We start from the raw sequence: 24,463 nt of genomic DNA, 5'->3' as shown, positions 1-24,463 counted from the left end.
AACACTAAAAAGATAACAAAATATTATTGGTGGGACCTTGTACAGTGCCAAGAAAAAATTGTGAACCCCTTAGGATTTTCACATTTTACATATTTCAAACCTAAAAAATTATTAGATCTTAATATAAGTCCTAATAATAGATTAAGATAACCTGATTAAACGAATGACACAAAAACATGATACTCTTTAAACATTTATTCATCCTCAAATGATTCTACATTCAATAACCACATGTGAAAAAGTATGTGAACCTTTAGATTCAGTAACTGGTGATACACCCTTGAGCAGCAATGACTGGAACTATGCATTTCTTTTAACCGTTGGTCAGTCTCTCACATCGGGTTTGCAGAATTTTGGCCCATTCCTCCTTACAGAACGCCTTAAACTCTGTGTGTAATGACAGGGTGACACCTGCCGACCTGTAGGGGTAATTACGGTTATAGCTGCATTACATAATGTCTTATTATGAAGGGACGTATCTGGGGTAAAGATCAAGGGCAGAGTCAGTCGAGAAGCTCCGGGAACCAACCCGAAGGTTCTGGAAAGGGGGCGTGGCCAGAGGTGGAGCTTGGCCACGCTAGGCAGATATAAGGTGCACCGAACCTCTGGTTTGGGGCTGTTAGTGTGGGTCTGGGTTCTGGTTGCGTCACTGCCGTCGTCATCTCTTTGTCTTCGACCACGTGGCTATTCTTCTGCAATACCAGCTCCGTCGCCACCGCTACGCTCGTCAACCAGCCAGCGTAGAGCAGGAACGGAGATGGGCTGCGTGTTTGGACAGCCTAGGTGTAGCCGCGTTACGAAGTGTATCGCCCTGTGTCCTCTTAATAAATAAGAAGCCTTCTACTAGACGTGTGTCGGAAGTCGCTCACTCCACATGGACAGCTCGCTTCAGGTCCTGCCACAACATTTCAATGAGGTTTAGGTCCGGATTTTTACTAGGCCATTGTAAAACATGGAATTTCTTCTTCTGCAGCCATTCTTTTGTAGATCTGCTTTTGTGTTCAGGATCATTTTCGTGCTGCAAGACCCACTTTCGGTTCAGCTTCAGCTCACGGACAGATGGCCTGACATTCTCCTCTAGAACCTTTTGATATAATGCAAAATTCATGGTTGTGTCAATGATGGCAAGCCGTTCAGGTCTTGAGGCAACATAGCATCTCCAAACCGTCAAATCCCACCACCATGCTTGACGGTTTGGATGAGGTTCTTCTGTTCGAAAGCAGCGTTTGGTTTTTGCCAAACATAACGTTTCTCATTGAGGCCAAAACGTTCTACCTTTAAATCGTATATCCAGAGGATATTGTTCCAGAAGTCTTGTGGATCATCCGTGTGCTTTTTGGCGAACTTCACACGGGCAGCAATTTTTTTTTTTTTGGAGAGCAGTGCTTTCTCCTTGCTTATCCTGCCATGAATGCCATTTTTGTTCAGTCTTTTTCTGATAGTTGAGTCATGAACACTCATATTAGCCAAAGCGAGAGTAGCTTGCAAATCCTTGAATGTTTCTCTGGGTTCTTTGTGACTTCACTGATGATTTTCCAGTTTGTTCTTGGAGAGATTTTGGTAGGACGACCTCTCCTAGGTCAAATGACTGTGGACTTGAACTTTCTTTATTTGTAGACTATCCGTTTGACAGTGGATTGGTAGAGCCCCAAATCCTTAGAAATTTGTTTTAACCCATTTGGAACTGAGTAGAGGTTTAAGAATAGGTTTTCCCCTTTTTTCTGGCAACAAAACAGGTGTTAAGATGTTAAAACACCAAACTGAAACCTTTTACAAGGAATCATGTCTGCATTAACCACAATACTTGTGGTCAGAATGCAAACAAAAACATACTCTGATAATATATGCATTGTCTTTGAAACTGATTGGTCCACACCAGAGACAGCTTTCTTTCGAGCCTAGTCTCAAACGGTGTTAGACCAGAGGACGTCAAAAGGGGAAAACCTATTCTCATATTTTAGTACTGGCAAAGGAGGTCCCAAAAGCAGGGGTTTACTTACTTTTTCAATACCCTGAACCTTAATTACTCATTGTTTGTTTAATTCATACATAATTTAGTTTCAAAAGACATGTAATTGTTTGATATAAACCCTTTTCGATATTTAAGAAGAGACTGGGTTTGATTCAAGAAGGCTGTCATGGTAAAACTATGGAATTTCCATAATTATCATTGGGGTTCACAAACGTTTTCTCGGCACTGTAGGTGTGGCCCAGGGTTAGGGGTTAAGGTTACAGGGGGAGATACTATTTGTTTTTTTCGGTAAAGTCACATAGGTAAAAAAGAAAATAAATTAATTAAATCACGACGTTTCGGAGGCAACACAAGCTTTCGTCTTCAGGTGGAACCGTCACAGCAAGATTACTGTATCAAGTGCAGAGCTCTAAGAGACACGAGATTATATACAGGTTAAGGGGGGGGGAGCAGCCAGGATGGGCCGTGGGAGGGGGGGGCTAAGTTATGCCGCATTTTGTTATGCTGCAGGGGATTAGGAGGATGGATGAGCGGATGGGCGGAGAGAAGTGTGCCGTGGTTGAAAAAATTACACACATGAACACGGTTGAAAAACGGAAGCAGTATTTAAGCTGACAAACTGGCTGCCTTGCAGTATACTGCAGTAAACCATAAGGCTGCTAAAGTTGAATTTGGTTTAACTTGGTTAAAAAAGGGCTAATCAAGCTGGGAATAGAAAACAACTGGAAGAAATGGAAATGGCTGTAAAATTATAAGGCAGCTAAAGTTTGACTTGGTTGATGACATATTTCCAATGATTGCTTAATTTAAAACCATCCTCTCGGTTGAAGTTGTGTCTATGTTTGTATATCTGGATGGCTTCATGGACAAATCTTTGGTAGTATCCGAGAGGTTTGCAGAGTACTTTGGTATCGGAGAAAACAATATCATGAGAACCCGCTGTGTTGAAACAATGATCAGCTACGGCCGAAGAATTAGTTCTACCGTGTTTCAAATCTGATTTGTGCTCGTGAATTCGGTCAGAAATATGTCGTTTCGTCTCCCCGATATAGCAGTCACCGCAGGTACAACTCAATTTGTAAACACCAGGGTACTGCAAGTCAGGAATGACATATTTTACAGATGGGATCAGATCACGAATTTTGTGTACTGTATTAAATCGGACCTGGATCTTGTGTTTGTTTAGAATTTTGGAAAATTTTTTGGTAACGCCTGCTATGTATGGCAACGTGATGGTTTTGATCTGAGTTTCAGGTGGTTGTTTCTGTATGGTGGGAGACACAGCTTGGCGGATAGTACGGTCAGAGTATCCATTCATCTTGAGGACCAGATGTACATGTTTTAATTCACTGGCCAGGTGGTGTTGGTCAGAGATGCAATGAGCCCTCTGGTATAGTGTTTTTATGAGGGAATTCTTTTGAGCCGGGTGGTGGTGAGAATCAAGCTTCAAGTAGGAATCTGTGTGGGTGGCTATTCTTAGGTTTTTTCGGTAAAGTCACGTAGGTAAAAATTTGAAATCAATATTAATAAAAGTAAAATAAAAGAAAAATATAAATCACGACGTTTCGGAGGCAACACAAGCTTCCGTTTTCAGGTGGAACCGTCACAGCCACGACAGCTGTATCAACATGGCCTCCCAGCATTGAACCACTTCTTGGACCACATCAATTCCAGACACCCATCCATCAGATTCACCATGGAAGTGGAGAAAGATGGTAAACTACCATTCTTGGATATTCTGTTTGAGAGGAGACCTGACGGATCCTTGGGACATTCTGTCTACAGGAAAGCCACCCACACAGATTCCTACTTGAAACCGGATTCCCACCACCACCCATCTCAAAAGAATTCTCTCATCAAAACGCTATACCACAGAGCCCATGGCATTTCTGACCAACACCACCTGGCCGGTGAATTAAGACATGTACATCGGGGCCCTCAGGATGAACGGATACTCTGACCGCACCATCCGCCAAGCTGTTTCTCCCACCATACAGAAACAGCCACATGAAACTCTGACCAAAACTATCACGTTACCATACATAGCAGGCGTGACCAAAAAGATCTCCAAAATTCTAAACAAACATAAGATCCAAGTTGGATTCAGTACAGTGCATAAAATCCGTGATCTGATTCCATCTGTGAAGGATGTCGTTCCTGACTTACAGTATCCTGGAGTCTACAAACTGAGTTGCAGTTGTGGTGATTGCTACATTGGAGAAACGAAACGTCATGTTTCTGATCGTGTCCGCGAGCACAAGTCAGATCTGAAACACGGTAGAACTGATTCTTCGGCCGTTGCCGATCATTGCTAAAACTCGGTGGGCTCTCATGAAATTGTCTTTTCCGAGACCAAGGTGCTCTGCAAACCTCCTGGCTACCATCAAAGGTTTGTACACGAAGCCATACAAATATACAAACACAGACATAATTTCATCCGTGATGATGGTTATAAACTGAGTAATCATTGGAAAGATGTGATTAACCATGCAAAAAAGATTTAACTACACTTATTTGGACCATCTTATTTGACAGACAACTATTACAGGTTACTGATAGACAGCCAGTTTTGTTTTACCAGGTTTAGTTTTTTCTTTTTTCACACTTTTGTTATGTAGGCTAGGCGTTAGTCACAAACCGCACCTCTCCATAACAAAGGCTCAGTCTTTTGTTATGCAGTCTATTCTTAGTCTTAAGCCTCACCTTACCATATTAATAAAAAGTGTGCCTTTCTGGGCCCTTCCCCCCTCAACCATTATATATACGGAGTGAGAGCTCTTGTAATCTCTCATTTACTTGATACAGCTGTCGTGGCTGTGACGGTTCCACCTGAAGACGGAAGCTTGTGTTGCCTCCAAAACGTGGTGATTTTTATTTTATTTTACTTTTATTAATTTTAATTTCAATTTTTTACCTACGTGACTTTACCGAAAAAACCTAAGAATATGAATCCTTGCAGTCACGAAAGCTTAAAATCTAGAATGTGTGGGTGGCCTTCCTGTAAACAGAATGTCCCAAGGAGCCATCAGGCCTTTTCTCAAACAGAGAGTTTGTACTCGTGGATGGTTGCCTACCTTGTTGGTTAGGGTTAGGATCGGTGAGAGGTTTGCGACTGGTGGGTGGTCGGATAGGGTTAGGATTATTTGGACAGCTAGTACTACACCCAAGCAACACTCGCATCTATAATCAAAAATAATTTGTGTTTACTCAACATGGTCCCCTGATGGAGGGTTTAACTTAGACAAGGCTTACACCTAGACACATACCAGTTAATGATATCATTGCCCGAGTAGATGTGGCTCTCAAGGGCCTGGGTCACATCGCTGCAGACGTAGCAAGATCTGAAATCGCTGCAACCCTCAAACGCTAAGATGCCAGCTAGCAACATCAGCAAAGATAAGCGTTTTGAATTAGCTCAATTAAAAAAGAGGGATGACATTGTCATCCTCTCAGCCAACAAAGGCAATGCCACTGTCATGGACAAAATTGAATACAACAACAAAATTCAAGAACTACTCAACGATGGCAGCTATACAAAAATAAAAAGAGACCCCACCAACAGCCTCGCCATTAAAACCAACAAAATAATTTCTGATTCAACCGCATTAATTGATCAAACCAAACAGTTCTCGTTGAAACCTTCTGCAGCCAGGCCACCAAGATTATATGGCTTGCCAAAGATACATAAAGAAGATACACCTCTTCGTCCCATTGTCTCTACTATCAACTCCCCCACCTACAAACTGGCTCGTTTATTGTCTGAAATCTTGCAGCCTTTCACTGGAAAAACCACCTCTGCGGTACTAAACTCTACTGACCTGGTATTGACAATCAAGGGAATGTCCCTGTCCCCAGACGACCTGCCTGTCAGTTTTGATGTGGTTTCCTTATTCACCAAAGTTTCTGTACCTGACACCATCGCAATCATTGAAGACTTGGTTCATCAAGGACTGAATACTGGGGTACCCCCCCTGGTGATACACTGCTTAACCAATACATACTTCACCTGGAATGGAACTTTCTACAAACAAATTGAGGGCACCCCAATGGGCTCCCCCCTATCTCCGGTTGTAGCCAACGTTTTCATGGAGAAATTTCAGACTGACGCCATCCAGATTGCCACTCTACGCCCGACCTTATGGAAGAGGTACGTAGATGACATTTTTGTCATCTGGCCACATGGCCGGCCTGCTCTAGACCAATTCCTCGACCACATCAATTCCATACACCCAGCCATCAGATTCACCATGGAAGTCGAAAAAGATGGCAAGCTACCCTTTTTGGATGTCCTAATTAAAAGGAGACCTGATGGTTCAATGAGCCCCTCTGTCTACAGGAAAGCCACCCATACGGATGCTTACCTAAAACCGGATTCCCACCACCATCCATCCCAGAAGAATTCCCTCATCAAGACTCTATACCATAGAGCCCAATGCATTTCCGACCAGGAACACATTGCCAGTGAACTCAAACACGTATGCCATGCTCTTAAGGCTAATGGTTACTCCAACTACACAATCCGCAAAGCCATCACTCCAACCATCAAGAAGGATCCTGTTGAGGAGCCTTTCAAAACCATCACCTTACCCTACATTGCTGGGGTCACAAAAAAGATCTCCAAAATCCTGATTAAACACAAGATCCAGGTCCGATTCAACACAGTACATAAAATCCGTGATCTGGTCCCGTCTGTAAAAGATGTGGTTCCAGACATACAGTACCCTGGCGTCTACAAACTAAGTTGCCTCTGTGGTAGCAGTTACATTGGAGAAACCAAACGACATGTCTCGGACCGCATCCGTGAACATAAAACAGACTTGAAACACGGTAGGACAAACACCTCAGCTGTGGCAGATCACTGTTACAATTCAGTGGGCTCACATTACATTGACTTCTCCAAGACAGAGGTTCTCTGCAAGCCATCTGCCTACCATGAGAGATTCGTTCATGAGGCGATCCACATATACAAACACAGAGACAATTTCAACCGAGAAGATGGATTCTGGCTCAGCAATCATTGGAAGGACGTAATAAACCATTTCGGATCTTAACTGATTGTGTTCACGTTTACGGTGACTTTCAGACCGCAGTCCACTCACTGGCATTGACTATATATCTTGTATTCTCCGCAGGGAATGTATTCTTTGCTCCGCTGCAAGTCTCCTATCACCACTCTCCCATGGACATATTTCGTTGCTTCCTCTTAGTATCTTTTACGCGACGGTCAATGGTATAGTGTATAGCAGATTGTATAATAATAAATAGTATAAAATTATATTGTTTAATACAATGTATAAGGTAATATATAGTATCGTAATTATATAGTGAATATACAGCAGTGTGATATATAGTAGGGTGGGTAGAATAATACATAGTGTAATATTACAATGTATAGTCGAAGGTATAGGGTGGTGTATAGTAATACAGTATATAATTTAATGTTGAGTTTGTTTATGGCAGTATATAGTACGGGGTAGACCCGTGTGATGTAAGAGAAAAAAGTTTAGCTGGAAGCATATTATATTTTTTGCGACATAGAATTGTAATGTATTACTTACTGTTAGTAGCTCAGCTTATTGGAGAGTATATTTAGTATACTAATACTATGTAGTTGATACTTTAGTTTTTTACGTGGTGGTTTAGTTACTGCAGCTACATACTATTAACATTCCTTCCCTTTATTAATGCTACCCCTATCCCCTCCCTTTGATGCTGCTAATCCTGCATACTGCATAATGCACGGGCATAATGACTTTGAAAACCCCCCACCCACCTCCTACGCATTTCACAAGTAGTACTAATCCCATATCTGCATTTACCATAAATATGCTAAATTCCTCTTGATATGCAAATTATTTTGTCAAGGTGCTCTTCCCCCTCCAACCCAGCTTAAATATACGCTCCAAGCCTGGGGTGTTTCATTCAGACGCTGTCTTCCCGACAGACCTGTTCTTCACCTGAGGACGGCTGCTTGCGTTATGGCCGAAACGTCGTGAGAATTATTTTATTATGTTTTATTTGTATTATTTTATTATTTCCCTTCTACGTGACTTTACCGAAAGAACCAAGAAGAAGGCTTACACTGCCATGCCATTGCCTTGTCCCTCTCCACATACTTCGAGCTATAGCCAATGATCCTGCCAGTGCCATTGGCTTGCAGTGGCCAAGTGCTTATCACTACCCCAACTGTAACGAACACAGTTAACCCTTTCCCATTCTGATGACGTGTACGTATTTGTACATCGTTAGTATTTCTTCTAATTCCATTCCGATGACGTACATTCCGTCATCGAAACATACGTCATCGGAACGGAATTGGAAGTGAAAGGCCATGCAGGAGGGCATATGGCACAGTTTGTCGCCAGCAATCATAGAGTGCGGTCGTGTTGCTACAGTTTTCTGCGGTGAGTACAATGTCTTTAAAAACAGCGGCACTACGCCTCTAAATGAATTGAATGCCGAACCGCTTGTGCGTTCCGAGATTCTAAGTAAACGGGAACCCACCCTGAAACTTGCAGATGTCTCTGAACGGGGAAGGGTTAACGTGTGAAATATGCTGCAGCGGCTGGTGTGCGGAGAGCGAGAAGGAGAGGCAGAGGGGGAGAACGACAACGATGAGGCTCGAGACAGCAATGAGAGCGACGAAGGCCAGGGGGAAGGTCTTGACTCCATGTACCTCCTGCCGAATTCCACCGCATGGCTCGGTGGACGAGTGAGCGGAGACGTAACGGGAGTCGAACCGGTATCATCCACGTCGCTGTTTCGCTCGGACATCGGACCACCACAGGAAAGAGGGGACTGGACCAGGATTAAAGAGGAGCAGGCACACGGGGGTGAGTACAAGTGTGGTCGGGTATGCAGGCAAAACACGGAAGTGCTGCATGTGTGTTTGTCTCCTGGGTGTTTGTGCTGTGTGTGCATTTGTCAACTCGGCCTTAAATGAAATCCTGGTTGCGATGGATAAGCACCAGCGCTGGGGAGCCAAAGGAACTCAGATATGGTGCTCACCACACCACCCCACTGTGCCATGGTGGCCTTCACAGGCACTCCATAAGCACTTGTCCCAACAGTCTATGTAGGCCATACATGGTACCATTGATTTTGTACACGCATTGTCCTTGTGGTTGCAGGCCCAGATGTGTGTCCGGGCGTGGTCTACCAGGACGAACGAGGCGAGTGGGTGACTGACCTGGCATTCTTCACGCCGCTGGACACGCTCACAGACACGTACGGGGGCCTTGCTCACGCCACCTCCAATGACGGCGACTTCATCTCTGGCAGTGAGTAGGCACATGGAATGTACCATCTCTGCGTAGGTTGGATCAGTGAGTGGCCACACGGAATATACCATTACTCAGTGAAGTGGATCAGTGAGTGGGCATATGGAATGTATCATATCTGTATGGGTTGGATCAGTGAATGGGCACACGGAGTGTATGTAGGTGTATTGAACTTCTTTCGCACCGTACATAGCTAACCATGCTAATCGGAGGTGTGCGAATCGGAGATGTAACATCTCTATATAGGGTGGATTGATGAGTGAGTACGTGGAATGTACCATGACGTTATGGGGTTATTTCGGTGAGTGAGCATTTGGATTGTACCATCATGATGCAGGGTGGATCAGTGAGTTAGCAGATGAAATGTAGCAACACAATACTGCGGTGTCTCAGTGCCTGGTGATCCACCACTGACCCCACTGTGTCTTCACGAGCAGATGATGTGGCTGCACTCATGGACGCTGATGAGGAGGCCTTCCTCAAGGAGAACCCTTTCACGCAGGTATTGTCTCGTGTTGTGTCGCTACAGTTAAACACTTATATTTTCTTTTGACATTGAGTGATATGGGGGAACTGTAGCACGTCTTGTTTGATTTTATATTTATAGAGCGCCTTAGCTCAAGGCGCTTAACATAGTTTAAAAAGTAGTAAAAATTGGGGGTGTGCAAGGGCCGAGGAATGAGTGACTGCAACAGAGGGCACATGGGAGTCACGAAAGCGCTACAGGGGAGGGACGGGACAGAGTGAAGGGGCGAGGGGAGGTAAGAGGAAGGGAATGGGCAATGGAGAAGAGGTCAGGCTTTAAATGAGGAACGGAAGGAGGTTCAGGAGGAACTGCTTAATTTATAGAGGAAGTTGATTCCATTGAAGGGGTGCAAGCAGGGAGAAGAATCAAACGAGATTGTGCACAGGGAGAAGGAGGGACAGAGGGTGACGCAGATTAGATTGGGAACGAAGAGGAGGGGTTATGGAAGGAGATGAGAGAGATGAGATAAGGTGGGGAAAGGCCATGGAGAGATGTATAGACCAGTGTAAGGTATTTGAAAAGACAGCGGTGTAGTAAACGGGAAGCCAGTGGAGTTGAAGGGGGAGAAGCGAAGTGTGTGAATTAAATTGGAGACTGACTAACCCACGGGGGAAGCAGCAGCAGCAGTGGCACTGCGGTGTGGATTCCTGGCAAGGCACCGCGTACAATGTCAGGTGCCAGGCACGGCGCTCACCAATGCTACGCGGTGCCAACACCGGGGCAACTTAAAGTAATTGGCAATCGGTTAACTTGCTGACACGTTTACAGTAACTAACCATCAGCTTGCGTAAACATACTTAATTCATTTATTCGCGAGCATGGTTTAATCCGCGACCCATATAATTCTTGGGTAGAGTTTTTTTTATTTTGGTCCAGGTTGCGTCATCCTTTAACTGCCACTTGTTGCGGCGGTGCCTGCAGCTAGAGACGTGCGAGGGGGCGACGGTGCCGACCACCGCCGATGGTGGTAGTGTTGACGATATCACAGCAGCCGCGGCGACGTTGGCCGATGTGACACTGGGCATGGGCGACTCGTCGTGGCGCCTGTTGCCCGATGGCCACATGCAGCTGCGGGCCTCGCTGGCACCGGACGGCGGTGGTGACGAAGAGGAGGCCGACGCCTACATGCGACTCTCACTTGGCACGTTCATCCGCCAGCGTTCAGAGGCGCTGGGCTCGCTCTGGGGCAATGCGGCTTCCTCCATGAGGGTAAGTGCCGGCAGGGGGCAGAGAGTGGAGGTGCTGCTGACTGGCACAGTACAATTACGGTTTGATTAATGTGGTTTCTTAGGTAGAGGTAGGGAGCTTTACGGCCCACAGCCACTTGAGGCCTGCCACGTTGAAATTGCCTGCAAATGATTTTTATCTGAGACTGCCAGCATCTTGATCACACTAATCATGTATTCTGGTCCTAGACGAGTGCTTTTGACCTGGCAAGACCATCTAGGCTAGCACGCTCAGGTACTTCTGGCACGGCAATGGCCTCTTTACTGACAGAAGTGACTAAGGTATATGTTAATGCGTGGCTCACCAAATGTATTTGGAACTCCTAGTCTGTTCGTGGTCTAAGGGGTGGAACGCAGTCATTAGTACACACTGCACTATGGACATAGTGAAGTTTAATTTCCTGCCCTCCCATCACCTTCCCCACATTCTTCACCAATCCACACTGACCAATGTGGAGAAGTATTGTCAAACAACCCCAATGACTGAAATGGTGTGGGGAGACCTTCGTCTGGAAGTGAATTTATGAAGGGCTGGAAATAATAATAAAAATTGTCACGTCACTGTATCTGCTTCTGTCCGTACATGTTTCTATGTTTCTGTGTTTCTGTGTGTCTGTGTGTCTGTGTGTTTGTGTCTGTGTGTTTGTGTCTGTGTGTTTGTGTCTGTTTGTTTGTGTGTCTGTGTGTTTGTGTGTGACCCTATTTACGGACCACGTGTGTGTGACCCTATTTTTATTATTTACCACTAAACTACGTGAAAATATTAAACGAAGCTTGTGCCGGAGGCCCCGAGGGGACTTTGGCGGAACCAGGAGACTGAATCCACTCTGACCATCTACATTATTCTACGTTAAAAATGCGGGTTCGGAGAGCCGTACGGCGTGGCAAGGATGGGTGGTGGTCGCGGGTTGCTAAAGAGATTGTCTGCCTCAGGAGCCCTCGATCACAAATCACTCTTTAATTCCATCCAAAAAGTTACTTGCAGTGCCACACCTATCACCATCTTTAGGGGGAAAAATGATGATCTGATGTCCGACATTTCTGTGAGGTCGGGGCGGTGGGGGGAATCCCTCAGCCTGGAAAAACATCACGCGGCAAAGTGGGGGATGATCCTGCTGAGGCTACGGTGCCACCCCCTGTGAGTGTGGCTGAAGTGTCATCTGTTGAAGTACAGAAGGCGATCCAGAGTCTAAGACGAGGAAAAGCGCGAGGCCGAAATTATCCCCCAAGCGAAATGCTGAGAGGGTGGGTGGCGTTTGTGCGCAGACTGCCCTATATGACATCGAGGGCAGAGGAGCGACGCTCACAACAACAAACGGAGCAGCAGGTGGCTAAAACTCAACAAGTTGGCACAGTAGAGGGCACAGGTAGTGCATCGGCCAGTCATCTAAGTCAGTCGATCCATGGCACCTGGGTCTGTCCCGTCACTGACCTGCCGGTGGCCATTCGACACTTCACGTGGCCTTAACGTGCACATAATAACCTGGCACAAGCGCCATGGTGATATTACCACCACTTAGTGGCAAATGGCGGTTGTTGCTAACCATATTTACACTCCGTGTCTGTGCGTCTGTCCGTGCTCCCGTAGCCGTCATTTGGCTATGACATTGTGTCCCCCGAGAGGCGAGCGCCGTTTGCGCTGCTCCGCATGTCGGACGCGTCGTCCTGCTGCTCAGATGCCACCGCCGAGCGAACACTGCAGGATGGGCGGGACGATGGCGAGGACAGTGGAGATGGCGCAGAGCTCACCTTGTTTCCTGGTCAGTGTTGACAGAATCGGTGATTAAATTAATCATCGACTGTGAATTATTTGAAGTGAATGATGACAGCGAGTGGACGAAAATCATCAAGCATGACAATGAATATGACTCCCCACCAAAGATTAAATCCTGACTTGACTGATAAGACAAAATTAACTTGTCTGAATGAAGACTGCAGTGCACTGAGGAAATTAAAAATGGTAATTGGCTGTGTATTCATATGAAACAAGTTACTAAGTTCATGGATTTGCAGACCTGAAAAATTATATTGACATTAGGTGAGGATTTCTTGGATGAACAAACCGTCTAAAATTGCTTATTCTTTTTGTCACTCGTGTATGGAACCAACCAGATGGCTCTGTTTAGACCCTTAACTTGCGATCCCAATTCATCTTTCATCTGGGGTCGATAAATTGTATACCACTCTTAAAGTATTGTTGTCCTGAAAGTGGGGGACTGCCCACTGTCGTGCGAGTGTGAAATTTCCACCGCTGATTCCAAGCACAAGTCATTTGACCTTCCGGTGATGTCGGTAACAGACATCGCCCACGTGCGATCCAGGCTTAAGAGGAGTTTTGATTTTAGTGATCATTTATCTCTTAAGGCGTCCTTCACACTGCCAGAGGAAAGCCTCTCATCAACAGCTGCACTCAACCCTCATCATTCCTCTGTGCTCAGTATCGGTGGAGGAGGCGGTGTCACCGGCGCCTATACCGTCGCAGACGGTGCTTTTGTCACCGGCCCGAACACCGTCGAGTGAGGAGGCCGGGCGGCGTGGCGCGTCTGGGCGTGAGCAAGGACAGAAGGGGGATGGAGCGGTGAGACGGGGGGGAAAACACAGTCATTGGGCGAGGGTTAGAGTTGTGATTGGTATTAGGGGTTGAAATTTCGGTTATTGTTTGAGTTGTGTTTGAGTTTATCAGCACTTGAGTTGATTTGATTTGTTACACAGATGATTCCATTTTGCCAATTGGCTGGCTATTTAATAAGGGATATATGTGGTGCATGAGCACACAGCTGCTCAAAATACAAAACCATAAAACATGCAAAGAACGAATACAGGTTTCTCAAGGAATATTGCGCAACAAACAAACGAGGGATTCAACGGTTGAAAAAGACTAAACAATGTGAGAGCAAGAGGTACCAGAAAAAATTGGGTACAAGCGCGAGTGAACTTTGCGTTCAGATAAAATAGGAACACAATAAACTAAACTTTTTTTATTTTACCAGGCTTGGCCCACTGGGCTATACATCTAATTTTCAGATGTTACCTGGCCTTTAATGGAAATTTGTAAGACAAATACTCTAAAAAGCATGTTTCTGAATGGGGAGGGAAAAACCAGAGGACCTGGATAAAAATCCACGTGACCACGGGGAGAACATGCAAACTCCAAATATACAGGCATCAGGGTCGGAATTGAACCCACAACCTCCTATATACCAGGCAAGGTAGTTAACATCTTGCCACTGTGACGCCCAAAAAAATGGATAGTGAAGGGATATGAGTGGCAAGGGTGTTCCAGAAACGTGCAGCAGCAACACAGAAAGACTTGTAACCAAACAGAGTTTTAAGAAATTTAATTTTCAGTCAGAATAAGGAGGCACTTCTGAGGCTACGGGAGATAGGAACTGAATGGTCTTTTAGGTAATTGGGTGACTTTTTTGAAGAGGGCATTTAGGATGAACACATGCCAGTGATGGTCTCTCCAGATATCCAGGGGGACAGATTTGAATTGATGTACAGTTTACAATGATTAATTCAAAACGGAAAGCAGTGCTACACTGTGAAGAGATGTTATAGGGTAGGTTTGTAAGCTTGGCCTTGACATGGGTTGTGGTTTTGAATTCATGTTGGGGTTTAGGGTGGATTGTAGTTGGGATTATAGGTCAGCGGTTAGAATAAGGATTGACAGCTGTTGTCAATAGTTTTTTGTGGCGTTCAGAGTCCTTTGTACATTATATGATACGATTCAGGTTTGGGATGAGCATGTGTCACAGGCCTCTGATTTTGTGCTGTGTTTTTATAGGAGAGAAAATATTCCTCGGATATTGTTTCCAGTTAGGTTATGGTTAAGGTTGTGATGTTGTGGTTATGATTGAAGTTAACTGTTGTGTTTTGGTTGAGGAATTATGGGTTGGGCTTTAAGTCCGAGTTCATGGTTAGATTGTCATAAAGGTTGGGGATTGTAATTGAAATTATAGATTGAGTTTATAAGTGACTGCGACTGGGGTTGATAATATTTTCATCCTCTCTGTCTGTGTAGGCCACCCACCCTGAAGAATCTGTGCTACACATCAGCAGCATCGCATCGGCCATCGCCAATGCGTCTTTGAACGCTGACCCCATGCAGCTTGCGGCCATGATCATGCATCTTTCAAACAAGGGCCACCGGGCCCAGCCACCTGGAGCGGTCACCAGTCCCACCCAGTGTCCCCTGGCGCCAGACTCGAGGCAACTGCTTTCCGTTGAACCCCGTGAAAACCTCACGGCACCACCACCATCATCAATGTCTTCATCGTCATCGGTGGCACCGTCGGGTGTGAAACCCAGAGAGCAAGATGCCGGCTCCGGTTCACAACCTCCTGATGACGGTGCGGATGCTTTGAAATCGGTGACACCAGAATCACCGCTCATCTTGTCCCCGTTTGGGGCCGTTTGCGAAGCGTCGGCGGCAGTGTCTCTAACGGACGAGCCTCTGTCCGTGTCTGCATGGTGCGCGTCCGTGTTTGGCGCCGGCGGTGGCAGCGTGCTGGCAGAGGAGAGTCGCATACTGGAGCGCACCTTCGACTTGGAGAAGTACCTCAAGCAGGTGTCGCTCTATGACGACGGCAATGAAAATACGAAGGAGGAGCGGGGCAGTGTGAACTTCGCCGCCACCGCCAAACATGCCACCTTCGCAACCACCGCTGCCGTCATCGCCCCCGACCCCTCGACCGCCATCCCTGCCCGTGAGCCAGGAGATGAGACACTGACGTTACCGCCACTGAGCCGGGTCGCCCGGCCAGGCGACGCACGTGAGAAACGGAGCCGAGGCGCCGGTCCCAAAGACGTTCCACCGCCGGTGTCGGCTCGAGGCTCAATGGTTGGCGTAGAGGCACGAGCGGAGAAGCCCAGCACGAGTGAGCGATCGGCGAGGCCATCGGACCTGCGGCAGAAGGAGTCTAAGGTTTCGGCAAGCAGACGAGCGTCGGGGGCTAAGACAACGGCGAAGAGGGAGAAGGTCGGGGAGCGCACGGTGATCGTGGGAGGGGACTCGTTGGTGCCAGGGGCTTCGATCGGAGTTGAGCAGCTGCTCGCTGGCACCGGAGGGAAATCGCGCACGCAGCAAGACGGGACCTGGAGCCACAAGGGGGAGAGGAACGTCCTCCAGAGAGACGTCCGGACAGCGGGGAATTCCACCGATGGTCAGAGACATCTTCTCAGTCTTCTCTTCGTGATCCATGTAACCAGTTTAGTTTTTGTTTAGTTTCTTGTCCTTCGCCCACATCTCCGATCAATACAGTTGGTAACGTATGGTGCGAAGGAAGTTCACCATACATACATATGTTCAAAGAGAGATCCTTGCGGGCAGCACTTGTCCAACATAGTCCACACACCTTCACAGTGCTCATCGCGAGATCTTTGCATCAAATCTAATGGTGTTTGTGGAAACCATACGGATGCCATTTACTTCCTGGCTGCAGTCCCGTGCTGCATTAAGGAAGTGAATTGGGAATTGAGTCCGTGCTTTCAGAAGCCAATGTGCGTGATGGGATAAAACTCTCTGCACATAAAACAAATATATTTTGTTTACCCTTCCATTACAGGTTTTAAATTGTCTTCAGAGCATAGGTATTTGATTTTGTGCCAGCAGTGCCAAATTATTTAACATATATTTAGATAAATCTTCCTGTTTTTTCCCAGCGATCAGATGCATCTTCCTGTGTTATTTTGGTGATCATTGACATCTTACTGTTAACACTAAGTGATCAGATACATAGGTAGGCGTCAGTCTGGGTTACTTTCCTGTAGACAAAATGGCTTATTAAGCCATCTGGTCTCTTTCTGATTAGGACATCCAAGAAAGGTAGCATGCAATCTTCTTCTACCTCCATGGTGAATTTGATTGCTGGGTGTATGGAATTGATGTGGTTGAGGAATTGGTTCAGAGTCTGTCGGCCATGTGGCCAGATGACAAACGTGTCATTCACGTACCTCTTCCACAAGGACGGGCGTAGAGTGGATGCCTGGATGGCGTCCATCTCAAATTTTTCTATGAAAATATTGGCTACAACCGAAGATAAGGGAGAACCCATTAGGGTGCCTTCAGTTTGTTTATAGAATGTTCTATTCCAGGTGAAGTAAGTGTTGGTGACGAAATTTTTCACCAGGGCCACTACATCAGTATTCAATCCTTGTTGGACCAAATCTTCAATGATTGCAATGGTATCTGGCACAGGAACTTTGGACAAAGAAACTACATCGAAACTAACGAGAAAATCACCTGGGGACAGTGAGATGTCTTTAATTGACGATGCCAGGTGAGCTGAGTTAAGTACAGAAGAGGTGGTCTTACCAGTGAATGGCTGCAAGGTCTCAGACCAAGGCCGTAGCCATGGAGTCAAAATTCGGGGGGACCAAATCTTCCAGGGCCTCTGGGTTCCCTCACTAGGATGGACTTTTTATTGATTTTTTACAATAATGTCTAATAGTGTATTGTATTACATTGCTGTTTTTTTCTTTTTTACCTTTTATTGTTTCATTGTATGTAATGGCAGAGATTAGTGATTAATAAAGTACAACCATAACCACAATCATATATATTCTATTTTATAGCAATATATTGGGGGGGATGTTTCCCCCCCATGTGTATCCCCCAATATATATTATAATTATGGCCTTGTCTCGGATAGATAACGGGCCAGTTTGTAGGTGGGTGAGCCAATGGTGCAGACGATGGGACGAAGGGGTGTACCTTCTTTATGGATTTTTGGTAAGCCATATAATCTGGGTGGTCTAGCAGCAGAAGGTTTTAATGAAAACAGTTTGGTCTGTTCAATTAATGAAGCTGAATCAGTGATGATACTGTTCGTTTTTGTAAAGAAACTGTTAGTGGGATCTGTTTAAATTTTTGTGTAGCTACCATTAATTAGGTCCTGAATTTGATAGTCAGTAGTTAAAGGGATGTCATGTTATATTGGTCGTACAAATCTTTTAAAACATCGTCAGTATTCAAAACCATAGACTGAACCGGCGTCAAACATTGCACGAGCACTGTCTGTGATCCTCTACTGGGACCATTGCTGCTTGAGCACCACAGCATTATGGCACAACATCACAGCACGATCAAATAATGTATTTTATCTCAGCCTGGATAATACTTGGATGGGTTACCACCTTGCATGCCATGTTTGTCAAAGATGGCTGTGGGACTGCTCTATGGTGGTCATTAGAGGGCTGTGCAACAAAATTCAATGTACTTTGATTCTATGCTCTCACATTTATGCTCCTTGCCTTCGCAAACACACTGATCAGCAGGAAAGGAGAGGCTCTCTTCCAGCAGTGTGTACACGTGCTTGAGGTGTGCTCATTCCTGCTAATGGCGTGCTTGGCAGAGCACAACCTGGGGTCAAGCGAGCCATGGGGAGGGCAGCCCGAGGAGACTTTTCTGTTCCGCCCGTCCACGTCGCCGCTGTCTCACTCGTCGCCAGGCCAGGGATCTGACACCAGCAACTCTCTCAGCACCAACACCGCCCCCAGGTAAAGCTCAATTCACCATCGATATCGCCATTACCTTCATATCCACCGTTTGCTGCAACGCATCCATCACCATCAGCGTCACAACCATCATCCTTACTGCCACCAAGGTATTTCCTCCTCTATCCTCGCCAGCATGTGTGGTGTTTCATGTGTGGTGTTGTGCGTGTATAGCATCGTGTTTGTTTTCATGTGGTGTTGTTTTGTGTGATGCCACGTTGTGTACTTAGTTATCATGTGTAGTACTGTCTAGTGTGTGGTACCATATGGTTTTGTCATGCTTAGTACAGTAAACCCTCTCTTGAAAACCCTCTCCGTGTTCTTGAAAAACGCTTGCGAATGCAAAATTTGCGTATGCAGAAACCTTGTTCTAATGAGAAAAATGGGGTTTCGTTCCTGGTACGTGTGTACATGGGGGAAATGGTAAATGTTAAATAAACAAAGACGACAACAAAAAATATTCAGAACAATGTTTTTTTAAAAATTCTCTTTAATAATGATGATTGACAAAGATGGAGGTGGTGGTGAGGAATTCAGGAGGATGACTCATCAGTAGATGCAGGTGTTTGATGACAATGCAGAGTTGTTATTTTAGCACTCTGGGGAGTGCTAGCCACAACACTTTCCCAGATTGCATTCGCGTTCTTTTTAATGGACCTCACAGTCGACTCGTTTATACCAAAACGTTTCAATAAGTCGACTATAAGTAGTGTAATGAAGGAGCACCATCCCGGGGATGCCAGAGGGTAACGAGTACGTGCACGATTATGTCATCGGGATCCAATCCGAGAGGGGGGATATGATCGAGAAGGTTCCCCGAGGGGGTGTGGCCAGAGGCGGGGCTTAGCTCCGCTGAGGGGGATATAAGGGAGAGCGGGGGGGAAGGTTCGAGGTCAGTTGGGAAAGCCTGGGTTCCCTTCTCCTCGCCACGGGCCACGTGGTGGATCTTCCCTCGAAGCTCGCCTCCGCTTCCAGTGCACCGTCAGCCAGCGGCGAGGCCGGAGAGTGGAGTGAGCCTCGTGGGAATGTGGAGAGAGAGAGAGAGAGGCGCCTCGTCCACGGTTTGGGAGAGTGTAGCCATCGGGAGGGGAAGTGAAGCTGTGCTGTACCGTTGTGAATAAAGAAGCACCCAACAAGCATTGTCGTGGAAATACTTTATTACAGGAGTGTAATAAAAGACTCCATCAGGCACTGCTGGTCTCCGTTTGTTTTTTATTCAGGTTCTTCTCCGCACCCCTCTCCGCACCCCACTGGCCTCCTCAGTGTCGTCTCGCGCACGCTCCCTCTCGCGTGCCACGCATACTCTCTCTCTCTCGCGTGCCACGCACGCTCCTCCGTTAGCTCCTCTATTCCCGCACTCCGCACACCGCTGGCCGACGGCATGCTGAGGTCCTTCGGCCTCGTGGCCGATGGCGCGGATCTTTCTCACCACCCAACGTGGGGGGTAGGGGAGGATTTAAGAATTCAGCTCATGGTTTCAACTGCCGTGCTGGGTGGGAAATTGGACTGGCAGATTGCAAGTCCAGTCTGCTTAGCATTGCATCCCTCCAGTATGTTTCATTGTGTGGTAATAGTATGTAGTAGCGCGTGTGACGCCAGGTTTGCTCTGGTGTTGTGTAAATGGCTGTGCGTGCGCAGCGTCGTGCGTGACGACCGGGCCGGTGGGACGTCTGTGCCGTGCGCCACTCCAAGCGTGAACGGGGCAGTCGGCCATGCGTCCCCTACCTCCCCGTGTGACCCAAACCTCAGCCGCCTCACGTACCTGTCTGAAGGTGACAGCACCCTACAGAACAGCATCTGCTTTCCCCCGCATCCCATCTCCACCACCAAGGTGAGCCTTGACCACTGCAGCACGTTCTTCAATAAGAGTACCCTAAAGAAGGAAACTGATATTACGGGTAATGTTGTTGCAATAGCCCTTCTTCACAGTGGAGAACATGGGCCATTTCCTGACACCTCACCTGTTTTATAAATATGACTCTTTTGGGCATTGTTATTGAAGAACACGAGTCTTTTTCGTGTTTGTACACCACTGCAAATACAGTATCCCAGATGTTTTGTTTTTTATAGTGGAGAACGTGTCCTAATGCCTCCCAACCTGGGTTTTGTGGGTCAGCTGATGATGTGGGATCTTTTGAGATGTTTGAGGCTGAGAGGAATTAATAGAATTCACCAACCCTGCCTCCAGAGCACTTCAGTACAAATTTGAGTATTAAGTATCCAAATGTGACTGCATCACAAAATGATGTACAAAGATTAGGAACACATGCTGGAAGAAGAGGTGATGGTGAGTGGACAGGGAGATGGTGAGTGTATGGTAAGATGGAGAGAGAGTTATAGGCAGAGTAAAAGGGACAACATTTAAGGGAGTACTTGTAGACATGCACTGAGTCTGCAGTGCAGAATGCCTAGACCACAACATAAAGGATCATTCTCCATATGAGTTGGCGCTAACAGTACCTGGCCTGCCACCCATGTGCGTGCGTTTGTGCTCCGCAGTGCAATGAACTCAGCACGACCATCGTGTCGAGCAGCCCCACGCCAGACCTGGATGCTACCCTGACCCCCGCGTCCAGCGGAGTCGAGCTACAGCACAGCCCTCACCAAACCCTGCGGCTGTCCTCCACCACCTCCTACCACCATGTCGCCAGTTCTGGCACCATCCGGTTGCCACCCGACAGAGTTACAGACCCCGGGAAACTGGCAGCCCCTCTCCGAGTCCTGGCGTCCAATGCCGTTCCGACGCTGCTCACGGCGCAGTCTCTGATGTCCTCGGCGGCGCTGGTGCAGCGCTACCTGACGGACAACATCACAGCCGACTATCCCGGCGCGCTGGCCACGCCACACTACACGGTCCCGCCGGCCCCTATCGTGCCGCCGGCCCCCACCGTGCCGCTTCCGTCCTCGTGCCACCTGCACTGCGTCGCCGGCGTCACCGGGGCTGCCTTCCCGACGGCGGGATTCATGAGTTCGGTGCCGGCGGTGAGCTGCACCGCCGCGAGTGCCGGACTGTACAGCATGCCGGCACTCGCCGGAATCCTTCAGGGGGCGCAACACGGGCTGCTTCCGGGAACTCATTCTGGAATGGTGCACATGCTGGGTGAGCAGAGATATAATTGCAACCTGTGCGTGCGTGGCATCTGGTATCACCTACGGTCAAGACTGGGCATATGACGATGTCTTGATTTATGAATTAAAATGGTTATGCTCTCGCTTCGTGGATAAAATTGTGTATGTAGAGTGGAGAGAGCTGTACAAGCAAGATAAAATCTGAAATAATACAAACGGGAGGGTATTATAAGACAATAATAATTGCTTGAATAGAATTACATCCCGAATTGTGATGGCTGAATTGCTATGGGGGTGAATCTCCAAATGCGTACTAAACAGCCATGTCCGTGCAGACCTCGGGGCGACACCGTGCCGCGTGCTGGTGCCGGAGGAGCTGGGCTTCCCCAATGCGTGCTGCGTGGGCATCGCGGCACAGACGTCGCTCAATGTTTACAACCCCACGGAGCGCTGGCTGCAGGTGTCGCTGTGCCTGTTGAGTACCTCCATCGACGGCGAGAAGGTGTGTGGTGCGAGGTGGTGTGTGGTGCGAGGTGGTGTGTGGTGCGAGAACGTGCGTGCCACAAGGACGACGTTGTTCTCGGCCAGAGCTGGAGGATAGGGCAGCTGGTGCAATAGATAGGCCAAATTTACATTCTTTGACGATGTTTTCCATGGATGTACCAGTCAAGGAATGGCTCCCTATTGGTCAACCCTTGGTATGCGCATTATCTGGTGATTACTGCCCACTCTGAGAAGGAGTTGGAGATGCTACTGTTGAACCTGGAGCGTGCTACTAAGAGATGGGGCCTTATCATCAGCCCCACAAAAACAAAGGCACCTGCCTGGGTATTATGTATCATCAAACACTCCCCTCCCTCAACTCATGAGTGATGGGGCAGTTGTGGAGACAGTGGAGAAGTTTCCATACTTGGGCAGTGTGCGTATGACCAGCTTCGGTTTGGCAGCTGAGGTCTCACTCCGATTCAGTCGAGCGGCATTATCTTTTCATCAGCTACGTAACACTGTATGGAAGCTACCTGGCCTGTAACTCCATACAGCTCTGGGTGTTCTCGGCTACAGTTATGCCCTCTCTTAGCTTTGTTTGGAAAAACGTGGAGCCCTCTAAAGCAGGGGTGGGGTGCGTCCGGCCCGCGGGCCATATAAGGCCCGCAAAATCATTTAGTCTGGCCCTGCCAAGGCAACCACAGGCAGGACTCTAAATTCAATGAATCTAGGAGCAAACCCGGAAAAGCAGTTGCGAGTAGCAACATCATCAATACCAGCTAACATCACACGCCTCACCAAAGAGAAGCAGTTCCAGTCATCACATTAGGGGTGAGTTAATTGAATGTTTGACCAAATATAACAGGCTAATTTTGAAGTTGATAATTTTGTATGGCCCGCGAATGATGTTTATAAATATCAAAATGGCCCTTGGCAGAAAAAAGGTTCCCCACCCCTGCTCTAAAGGAACATCTGCGCCGGTTTGAATCGTTTAGGCTCGCCTGCCTACGATCCATCTTGGGTTTAACGAGACTAGATTCTGTTCAGATTGCACAGTTTCTTGAAAGATCTGGGCACATTCCCATCCGTGACATCCTCCGGCAAGTGGGTCTGCATTGGCTGAGTCATGTAGTCCGCATGCTCAACCACCGCATGCCCAGATAGTTGGGGCTAAATGGGCACAGCACGTGGTAGAGAAGAGATGATCTGATGCGGTACAGCAGGATGTTGAGCTGATTGGACTTGCCGATGACTGCTTATAGCAGTATCAAGATCGGCCTCCGTGGAGGACGTTAGTGAAGGGCAGAAGAGCAACGCTCACAACAACAAGTGAAGCGCTGAGCAGCTAAAACACAGAAAGTTAGCACATTGGGGCGCACACAGTTGGTGCATTTGTTAGTCATCTCAGTCAATCAACCCCATAGTACCTGGGTCTGTTTCACAATCTCCTACCAGTAGGCCTTCGATACTTCACGTGGCCTCAAAGTACACCATGCATGGCACAAGCGCCGTGGTGGCATCACCGCCACTTACTGGTGAACGGCCTTTGTTGTTATGGGGCTGTAACGTGGCCCAGCTGCAGTGTGTTCACTACTTTTTGCAGAGGGTTCACGGTTTGATTCCAGCAGGCCACCGTGGTTATTGCTGCTGGTGTATTGACCATAAAATACACACTGTCCGCTTCACGATGGACGTTAAAAATCCAGTGACTCCATTCAAAATTAGTAGCCCATAATATGCCAAGTAAAAAAAGACTCACAAATGACTCAATTGGGATTACATATAGCCACCATCACCCCATTTTTGTGATGGTTTTGCACTTTACGAATTGGAAGAAACATGAAATGTACTCAATGTTTATTATGTCTGTAGAGGTGTGTATGCTTGCTTGTGTCTGAATAAGACTCCGCATGTTGTTGGAGTGACGCTCACAATAACGAGCGGGGCGCCTTGTGCCTAAAACACAGCGAGTTGACGCAGTCGGGGGCACGGGTGGTGCATCACCAGACATCTCAGGCATTTGGATCTGTCCTGTGACCTCCTGCCAGCGGGTATTCAACACTTCACTTGGCCTTAAAGTGTACTGAGCCTGGCACAAGTGTCGTAGTGACATCATCGCCACTTCGTTGCAAATAGCGGTTGTTGTTGCACTCACGTGTGTGCATGCCTGCCTAGGTGGAGGGTGAGAGCCAGCAGTGCTTGGTGTTCAAGAGCCAGACAGTGCTGGGGCCGCGCTCCTCCGAGGACGTGCGCGTGCTGCTAGTGCCACGCCGGGCTGGCGTGCACGTGTGCATGCTCTCTGTGGCGTCGTGGCCCGTGGCGGCTACGCCAGTGGATGTGGCGCACGCCGGCGCCCTCGCCTCCCGCGTGCTGCTCACGGCGCTGGCGCAGCATCCCCATGTTCAGG

At 47.4% G+C, this 24,463-nt stretch overlaps 1 protein-coding gene across 5 annotated transcripts in view; it reads left to right on the top strand.

The window, feature by feature from the left end:
* Nucleotides 1-24,463, top strand: part of CEP192 (centrosomal protein 192) — a 128,352-nt gene that overhangs the window by 29,910 nt on the left and 73,979 nt on the right. For all 5 annotated transcript variants that reach the window (XR_013639933.1, XR_013639932.1, XR_013639934.1 and 2 more), the window contains exons 10-21: nucleotides 8,535-8,805; nucleotides 9,103-9,252; nucleotides 9,690-9,754; nucleotides 10,700-10,987; nucleotides 12,593-12,764; nucleotides 13,443-13,582; nucleotides 15,029-16,169; nucleotides 18,360-18,504; nucleotides 20,140-20,332; nucleotides 21,001-21,601; nucleotides 21,906-22,072; nucleotides 24,232-24,462. Coding sequence is in view for 1 of the 5 variants with exons in the window: in XM_078875821.1 (XP_078731947.1) it covers nucleotides 8,535-8,805; nucleotides 9,103-9,252; nucleotides 9,690-9,754; nucleotides 10,700-10,987; nucleotides 12,593-12,764; nucleotides 13,443-13,582; nucleotides 15,029-16,169; nucleotides 18,360-18,504; nucleotides 20,140-20,332; nucleotides 21,001-21,601; nucleotides 21,906-22,072; nucleotides 24,232-24,462 (3,564 nt within the window). In the remaining 4 variants the exon portion in view is untranslated. The remainder of the gene's footprint in view (nucleotides 1-8,534; nucleotides 8,806-9,102; nucleotides 9,253-9,689; nucleotides 9,755-10,699; nucleotides 10,988-12,592; nucleotides 12,765-13,442; nucleotides 13,583-15,028; nucleotides 16,170-18,359; nucleotides 18,505-20,139; nucleotides 20,333-21,000; nucleotides 21,602-21,905; nucleotides 22,073-24,231; nucleotide 24,463) is intronic.

This window comes from Lampetra fluviatilis, chromosome 42 (genome assembly GCF_964198595.1).
Source record: "Lampetra fluviatilis chromosome 42, kcLamFluv1.1, whole genome shotgun sequence".
NCBI classification, from domain to species: Eukaryota; Metazoa; Chordata; class Hyperoartia; order Petromyzontiformes; family Petromyzontidae; genus Lampetra; species Lampetra fluviatilis.
The sequence above is the reverse complement of the archived record's forward strand: the minus strand, read 5'-3'. Positions and strand labels throughout refer to the sequence as shown.